Here is an 8,627-nt window from a genome sequence, read left to right on the forward strand (position 1 = left end):
ATTAGTTTCTTTCTTAAATAATTAGAAGAATTTAGAAATGTACATGCTGTTTTTTTGTTACTGCTAGCGTGGAGTTATTTTGTATTGCTAGGATTGGTTTCTTTTTGGTTTTTGCTGGATTAGTTACCTTTTAATTCTGTTGGGAATTGGTTACTTATGTTACTGTGTTGTGGTGTTTGTTTGATGTTGGGAAAGAATCAGCTAAGGTAGTACAGTTCGTATGGAAAAATGCTAGTGTGCAGTTTACTGCTGTTATTTTGTTTCACCGCCCCTTGTTAGTGGTAGAGGATAATTTATACATGAGTTCAGTTAAGGTTTCACTGTTGTTTAGTTAATGTTTCCTTGTTAATGTTTAAAGGTTTGGCTAGTAATGAATTTCTTTGCAATGCGTCACCAGTAGGAGTAGTCATGACCGAATTATGCAAAGATTTATATATATGAACACAAGTTCTGAATGCCATTATGAAAATTGTAACATGCGTGAGATACCTGTGGTGATGAATGCAGCATGATAAAGGTCTTGCTGATTTTGGGAACTTTTCTTGGTAACTGCTTTGCATGCTATTATTATTATATGAGTTTTGTCTTATGGAAGCATTGCATGTGATGTTCGGTTGTTGGAAACTGATGAACAGTAGTTTTAATTTGTAGAATGAATAACTATATTCCTTTAATGAATGCAAGTTAACAAAAGATGTAGCAAGCAGTAGAAGTATTTAAGCTTCATCTGTCCGTATGTTATGCTTACTTGTTGCTTCACTTAATTGCATGTTTGATCAAGATAAAAAAAAAAGGTATCAAGAAACTATATGCTACTACTTAGAGGCATGTTCTGATATGTTCCCGATATTTTGAAGTATCTCTAGTATTAGAGTAAGTAGTACTAGTTATGTGTAGTTAGCAGAATCAGTAGCGGTCACCCTCAGAGTAGTAGTAAGGAGGGTGGTCGTTACACGGCGAGCCGAGGCGGGGATATTCAACGTTCAGGCCAAGCCGGGCCATAAGTTTTTTGATGACCTTCCTTCTTCCAATAAAGGCTGGAGATCTCGCTTTTTCTTCCTCAAACCCCCCGTCCCCTTAGCCGTGCCTCCCCAATGGCATCCCATCATTGCTTCAGACTTCCCTTTGCATGTCCATGAACCTGCCTGCTCCGCAGCTGCGGACAAGCTGAAAGGTGTTGTTGTTCGCCTGTCTGTGCTGATGCTAGAAGGCATTCTGCATGCTTTTGGTCTTAGCCCTGTTTCCACGGAAATCGGAGCTCCTTTTGGTAAGTTGTTATTTATTGTATACTGCTCTTCGCTAACTGAGGTGCTTTTTCCTCTTATATTTGTAGTGGCTGCCCTCCTTCGCTCTTTTGCCAGTCAGGAGACACCCTCGGTGGCCGTTCTGCAAGCTCTGAATGAGGAGCTAACACAAGGCCTATCCTCTGACCCCGCTGTTTCCGCCAGTCCACAGCCCTCGGGACACCAAACCTCCGAGACGGTAGCTGCCTCGGCGCTTATTGAGCCACCAGCCTCCAGCCCTGCTGACTCAGCCATACCCCGCCGCTCTGATCAACCCACACCCGAGCCATCTCCCGCAGGGCAAGTGCCTCCGCTCCCTCCTACTATGAAGCTGCGCCTTACGCGTAAGGGCAAGAGAACGGCTCCAGTCACCGCAACTTCTCATCCACCTCCTCGCCGTCAACGCGTAGTGAGCATCTCTTCCCCCACCAGGTCCTCGGACACGAGCTCGACCCAGGAGGCAAGCTTGGCCCGGGAGAAGGCCTCTGATCTGGAGGTGGTAGATCCGCCATTGGACCTGACCGCTCCGATGCCCATCCAGAGTGTATTGCCTGCCCTGCCTTCGTCCTCTGGCGATCAGCCCCCGGACTCGCTGGCTCCCTCCGCCTCTCCTCTTCTTGGGCCTCTGAGCTCGGCCCTGCCGTCTCTGAACCTGGCTTCTGCAGACCTGACCTTTGAAGCTTCCTGGAGTCTGCCTTCAGAGACCGACCCGGCCTACGTGTCCGCTGCCGATCTATCGCCTATCTTTGGTAGGGTCGACTTCTGTGGGGACTTGGCCATCTCCTGGCAATCAGCCAATCGGCAGTTCTGGGAGTGCAATTCCCCTTTGGAGGAGTTTGATCAAATTGCTCGCTCCTTGGTAGCGGTGAGCTCTTTCTCTTCTTCTTCCTGGTATCCGTGTGTTTCTGTAACCCCCTTTCTCTTCTTCCGGCCACTTGCAGACCTGCTCCGCGAGTTTGAGCGCCGTGCAACGAGCGGCCGAGCTTCAGTGAGAGAATGCGGCGCTCAAGGCACGTCTTCAGGAACTAGAGCACCCTGCGGCTCCTTCAGCTCCTCCTGAGCCTTCTCTTGGAAGCTTGGATGCTTATCTGCGTGCCGCTGGGGAGTCGGCGGCCTCTGCTCGGGCCATTTCCCATGCTGCCTTTGCTAAACTTCAACAGTTGGAGGCGGCTTTGAAGACGAGTGAGTCTTCCTTGGCTTCTGAAGCGGATCGTCATCAGGCGATAGTTTCTGAGCTGAAAGCCAGAGAGGCAGAGCTGCTTTCCCAATCAGAGGAGTTGACGCTGCTACGGCAAGGTCAGGAGCTCTTGCAAATGGGGTTGGCCGATGCCCAGGCCCTGGCTAGTGCTGCCGCTAGCCGGGAAGCAGCCATGCAGACTCAGTGGGAAGCTTGCCAAGCCACTCTCCAATCCTTGCGAGCGGAGTTATCAAAGGCTCAGGAAGCGGTGTCTCAAGGCCAGAGCGATTTGTCCGTGGCCCGCGCCGAGGCTGCGGAGAACTGGAACAGTTTGGAGGTGTACCGGGCTGACGAATCAGAGCGGCTAAAGGCGTACAGACTAGCCTACGTCCGCTCTTCCTTCTTCCTCCATAAGCTGGGACGCTGGTTGGTCTTGTTGCTCTGTCATGGGGCCGCTGGTGGGGTCAGACAGGCCTTTGAGCAAGGTTTCCTACGCTCGGCACCTCCTGCTACCTTCTTGGACACAGCTCGCCTAACCAGGGAATTGCCGCAGGAAACCTTCCTTTCCTTCGAAGCGGATGAGGGACTTTTCCTCTTGGAGGCTCCTCCCCCTGCGGCCGATCCAGCTCCCGAGGATATTTCTGCCCAGGCCCCTCCTGTTGCTACACCTGATGCGTCCGCTGATCCTGCGTCTCCCCCCATAGTGCTGGCCGACCCCGTACTCCTTTCGCTGGCCTCCGTTGATTCTGCGCCTTCTTCCCCGGATGTCGTATGATTGGCGATATGTTGTATTGTTCACCTTTTATGTGTTGATGCTGAACCTTCCTTGATTGTACTTATTCGCGTGGTCTTACTGAACTTTGGGTGGCTGTACTTAGCTTGCCCTTGCTTATTTTGCCTTTGCTACGTTGCTCTCCCTCCAATAGTCGCTTTTATACCGAGCCTGGTGAGGGTCAGCTTTTACTTTTTATCTTTGACGCATGTCCATGAAGCTCGCTGATCTGCTCCACCTTTCTCTCCGACGGTCGCTTCCGCCCACCTTTGTCCTTACGAGGCAATCGCCTGTTTGGCGAAAAGTTGGCTGAACTAAGTGTGCCCCTTTTCCCCCTTTTTTCTCTTTCCTCTTTTTTCGTATCTCATGAGGCGTCTCGTACTTCGAGCCTTTGCCTTTCCTATAATGCCCTCTGGTTATATTCTCGAGGCTCATCGTAGAGCGCTCCTTGTCTATTTCTGCCCCTGTATCCACCATCCGTTGTTAACGTACGAGAATATCCTTCCTCCACCATACCTATATGTATCTTCTTCCTCTCTCCCTTCTGTTATGCTTCGTCATCACCACGGAGCGCTCAAACGCCGCCGCCGACTGACTTTCTCCGAGATCACGCCGCGCTCCTTCCTTTTTTCCTAGCCCCCTCTCCTCGTTTGTTCCTTCTACCTCCTGAGATAATCTCCCTTGCAATGGCCTCTCCTTATTGGGTTTCCTTGTTGGCGGAGCACTTCCCCGGCGCTTCAACTTTCGCTGAGTTGGATTGGGATGACCTACGGTACACTTACGAAATCCCTACTAGCTTTCGCCCCATCATCCCTACTGGTGTGAACTTGTACTTCGATCCCCCGCCTGGTTTTTGTACTTTCTTTACTGAGCAATTTGTATCTGGTCTTCGTCTACCCCCGCATCCTTTTCTGTCTGGAGTGTGCCGCTACTTTAAGATCCCCTTAGGTCAGCTAACTCCCAATTCCATAAAGATTTTGTGTGGCTTTGTAATACTCTGCGAAGTTTGCGAGGTTTCCTGGTCCGCTCCCCTCTTTCACTGCTTCTTTGCTCTTGCTCGACACGCTGATGGTCCTTTTGACTTCCAAGCTCGCAGTCATACCGCTTTCTTCTCTCCTCTTCCTCCTCCCAGTGCTAACTGGAGGAAAAAAATTCTTTTTTCTCCGATTTCCCGAAGAAGTAGATTGGCCTCTACGATGGCAATCTGCACTGCCTATGACTCCGGCGTTGCAAGACTTCCATATGGACCTCCCGTATACTGTGGCTACGACCCGCATGGAGGATTGGCGCTTGACTCTGACGAGACTGTTGTCTGAAGACCTACTTTCCCTTTTCCGGCTGAGCTTCGTTTCCTTTGAAACATCGCACTCCTTGGGTAAGTTCACGCTGAGCCCCACCTCCCTTGCGCTCATATTCTCCGCTAGAATAACCTTTCGTGTTGGTGCCTATAGCTGAGGTTCTGCATCGCGCCTCAGAGGTTATGCCTTTGCCCCTCGATGATCTGGAAATACTGCAACGCGGTCGGGCAATCTTGGAGAGGAGGCTACTCCCTCATCCTGGATCCGCCTCATTTGGGGCAACGACCCAGCCTACTTCCAACCCCGCCTCACACAACGCTTCTCCTTCATCTGCCGTCCTGAGCCGAGGTCGGGGTTGTGATCCAGCCAGCCGTCTGGCCAGACGCGTCTTCCGGGGAGCCCCCCGGGCCTCCAGGCGTGGTCGTGCAGCCCTTCATCGCATAGGTCGAAACTCATCCGGTCGGGGCGCCATAGACAGGGGTGCTGCAGCCTCTTCACAGGGTCAGCCTCGCTCTGATGACTCTGACTCTGATAACCAGCCCCTGCTTCACAGGCGTCGCCGAAGACCAGGTCTGACTTCACAAACGCTTGCTTCTATTTCTTCTACTACCCAATTGTTCCCCGCTGCCACCGTGGCTAGCTCTGACACCATTCCCCTTGTCATTCTTGCTTTGTCTATCTGGCAGCCTCCCCCAACCCTTACAGGGGAAGACCAGCTGCATTCCGCTCTGCCCCTACTGTTGCAGAGGAAGATAGCCCAGGCGATCATCAAAACCCCGCGCCTACTGAGCCCGTTCCCGAGCCACCTCCCGCTCCTCCTGGTGTTGACGCCGGCCCTTCTCAACCTTCCTCCTCCACCCGCCATCGTTACAGGACCACCATCCCCTCTGAAGCTGCTCTAGCTCGGCGATCTGACGCCCCTACGAGCCTTCTGATGATGAAAGGCTGCCTCGACAGTTTGTGGGCAGAGAGCATGGATCAAATGGGTAACGCGTCGCCGTTAGTCCAGATGGATAGGTTCTCGAAGTCCTGGGCCAAAGTACGTACTCCTCACCTTACCCTTGCTATTGTATTGCCTTAACTGAAGGTTATATCTTCCGCCCAGACTCATGCCGAATCTTTGGTGCTGAACCAATCCTTCCACACCCTCCATCATGAAAGCAAAGAACTCCGGGAGAGAGTCTCCGAATTAGAGCTACAGCTGAACGACCCTGCCCAAGCCAGCTATGCTTTGCGGGCGGAGATTCAAGCCCTAACCAATCAAACCGACCGTCAGAAATGATCCCTGATACAGGTGAAAGATGAGCTCCGAGCTATGAGGGAGGAGAGAGCTGCATCTGAGGCAGGGTATCAGCAACAGCTAGCTCATCAGGCTCAGGAAATACAGTCCAAGGATACTCTTCTGCAGGAAAAGAACAATAAACTGGAGGTTCAGGCGGCACAGTTGGAGACTCAAGGGGCTGAGCTGGAGGCCCTGAGGGCGGAACTATCCCAGTCTCGGGCGGCTTTGACAGGAGTATCCGCGGCCCTGGCGGTCTATCAAGAAGGAGAGGATGATCGTTGCCAGCGAAGTCGAAGGTCCTATTTGATGTAAAATACCGAAAAATGGCGAATAATGATAAGGGAATTTTTCGGAATTTTTGAGAATTTTTCGGGAATTTTTCGGAACTCGTATGGAAGAAGTTACGGGGATAGATATTGGGTCCCGGGAAAGCCTGTTTAGGCTACCCTATTTTAATGAGGAAAAGTTGATTTTTGTTTTTGTTTTTCCTTTTTCTTTTAGTTTTTTTTTCTTTTTCTCTCCCGCGTGACCTAGCCGACGCCGATTCCTCTTCCATTCCTCACCATCCCGATCCCCTCCTCTGTGCGGCGCCGATCCTTCATCTCCTTCCCCTCCGGAACAAGAGCGGTGGCCAAGCCTCACGCCTCTTCCTTCTCCTTCGTGTACAAGGGTGATCAGCCAAGGAGTCCAAGCCTCTGCCGATTCTCGTTTGCTTCCATTTCTCGCCCTTTCGTCGCCGGGGCATATCTTCTCGGCCGGTGAAGCCCTCGTGAGGCCGAAGCATTTGTGTCGCTTTCCTTCTCCTCCTCTCGGCCGATCGTCGTCTGGTGTTCTCCACGCGATACCGGGTCGGTAGTGGAGGGGTTGTTCTATTGATTTCCAGGCAACAACGTTTAGAGTGTGAGCCGGCGACATGGTCGATTTTTCTTCTTTCCTTGAGGCTCACCATTGCTCTGCCCTGGCATCGATGCATCATCCGAGCCTCCACTTGGCCATGCCCTAGATTCTGTTCACTTTCCGACACCACCAGTGAGACGCACCAACACCTGTATCTGTCGCCGAGTGTTGTGGTCGCCGGAGAAGGATCGATGCTAGAACTTTCTCTTCATGATCCGATTTGTAAGTGTGAGGTAGGTGGTTTTTAGCAAGTATGGTGAGGCTCTTTTGTCTTTGTTTTCCTTCCTACCTGATCGATGGTTGTACTCATCTGATTTGCAGTGGGTTTGCAGATCCATTTAGTAGCATTATGGACCTATTGAATGCCGACCAACAATTGATGATTTTGGGTATTTGATTTGGGAAGACAACAAACACCATCTTGCTTGATCATATGGCGGCAAGTATCTTCGAGTGAGTCAACAGCAAAGTCGATTGGATTTGGGTAAGTTAGTTTAAAGGTTATTTGAATTCAGGTTTGAATTTGATATATGTGTTAAATCAGGGCTAAATTGGGTCCATTACTATGATTGGTTATGCTTATTGCAAGTCCAAATTCGAATGGATTAGTTAAGTCAATTGAGGAGTTAGATGATCCAATTAGGGTTTATAATTGGATCTGGATTTATGATAGTTTCTCGAGGATTTGATTTAGCTAATTTATTTATATGAAATTAGCTAAATTTGGATATTATGTATTACAAGACTCTGATTCGAGACGAGCATCTCGACGTTGGATTTGACTGGATTGGACCTGCTATTGGAGGCGGGTACCTTGACTTATCTTTTAGATAATGTCTTGTTGATATGCTTAGTAGGTTATTGTTGGTTGCTACTCGGAAAACCTAGAGGTTCCACTGTACAAAAATTTTGTACAAAGGTCTGAACCTTTTCCTAGCTACCATGTGTTCTTTTAAATTAAATTTTGGATCGCCTGCGGAACTTAACACGTTTGATCCAAAACTTAATCTATTCGTTCTTTTAGGTTTTGACTTGGGTCTCCTGCGGAACTTAACACGTTCGACCCAAATCACCTTAAGTTATTAATTCCATTAAATATTAATTTCCATAATTGGTTCCCAGTACTGACGTGGCGAGGCACATGGCCTTCTTGGATATGGGAGCAACCACCACCGACTAGACAAAACCTTTTATAGAAAGGTAATATTTAATTTCCTAAAATAACTTTAGGTTAACTGAAAAGAACAATCAAATCACAAGGAAAAGAAAAAACAAAAGAACACAACATCGAAAAATATATTCGAAATTCTAGAATCGTAAGCCTCTTGTATTTGGTATTATTTCCATAAATAACTAGCATGATGCGGAAAGGAAAAATTACTAGTTATACCTTCTAAAAGACCTCTTGATCTTCTATCGTATTTCTCTTCTAACCTCGGACGTTGTGTGGACAACGATCTTCCGAGATGAGAACCACCAAGCACCTTCTTCTTCCTTACAAGTTTCGGCCACCACAATTCTCCAAGAGAAGTAGAGGTCCGGCCACCACCACCAAGCTCCAAGGGATGCAAGAAACAAAACCACCTTTCTCTCCTTCTTCTCCTAGCTAGAACCGGCCACCATCAAGAGCTCCAAGAGAGGTTGCCGCCGGCCATAAGAAGAAGAGAAGAGGAAGAAGCTAGGGCCGGCCACCAAGGAGGAAAAGAGAGGAGAAGAATAATAGAGTTGATCACCCGTGAAGGCACCTCTACCCCCTCTTTTATAATCCTTGGTCTTGACAAATAAGGAAATTTTAATAAAAACTTCCTTAATTCTTTTTCCATTAAAAAGGAAAATTTATTTAATTAAAAATAATTTTTCTTTTCTATTTGTAATGGTCGGCCACCTTAATCCCTTTAATCAAGGAAATTTTAATTCA

At 48.9% G+C, this 8,627-nt stretch overlaps 1 protein-coding gene across 1 annotated transcript; it reads left to right on the forward strand.

Annotated features, from left to right (window-relative positions):
• The first annotated feature begins 1,200 nt into the window (after window positions 1-1,200).
• LOC121979881 lies at window positions 1,201-3,235 on the forward strand. Its single transcript, XM_042531862.1, has 3 exons — window positions 1,201-1,267; window positions 1,334-2,148; window positions 2,306-3,235. Exons 1-3 carry the CDS (start codon window positions 1,201-1,203, stop codon window positions 3,233-3,235), a joined length of 1,812 nt encoding a protein of 603 aa, XP_042387796.1.
• Window positions 3,236-8,627: the final 5,392 nt, after the last annotated feature.

Source organism: Zingiber officinale, chromosome 5A, assembly GCF_018446385.1.
Source record: "Zingiber officinale cultivar Zhangliang chromosome 5A, Zo_v1.1, whole genome shotgun sequence".
NCBI lineage: Eukaryota > Viridiplantae > Streptophyta > Magnoliopsida > Zingiberales > Zingiberaceae > Zingiber > Zingiber officinale.

Bases quoted from the DNA above. Each gene is read 5' to 3' on its own strand.
- LOC121979881 (XM_042531862.1), top strand. From the start codon at position 1,201: ATGCTAGAAGGCATTCTGCATGCTTTTGGTCTTAGCCCTGTTTCCACG. The intron at 1,268-1,333 runs GTAAGTTGTTAT...TTATATTTGTAG, and splicing joins GGAAATCGGAGCTCCTTTTG to TGGCTGCCCTCCTTCGCTCT. The intron at 2,149-2,305 runs GTGAGCTCTTTC...GCACGTCTTCAG, and splicing joins TTGCTCGCTCCTTGGTAGCG to GAACTAGAGCACCCTGCGGC.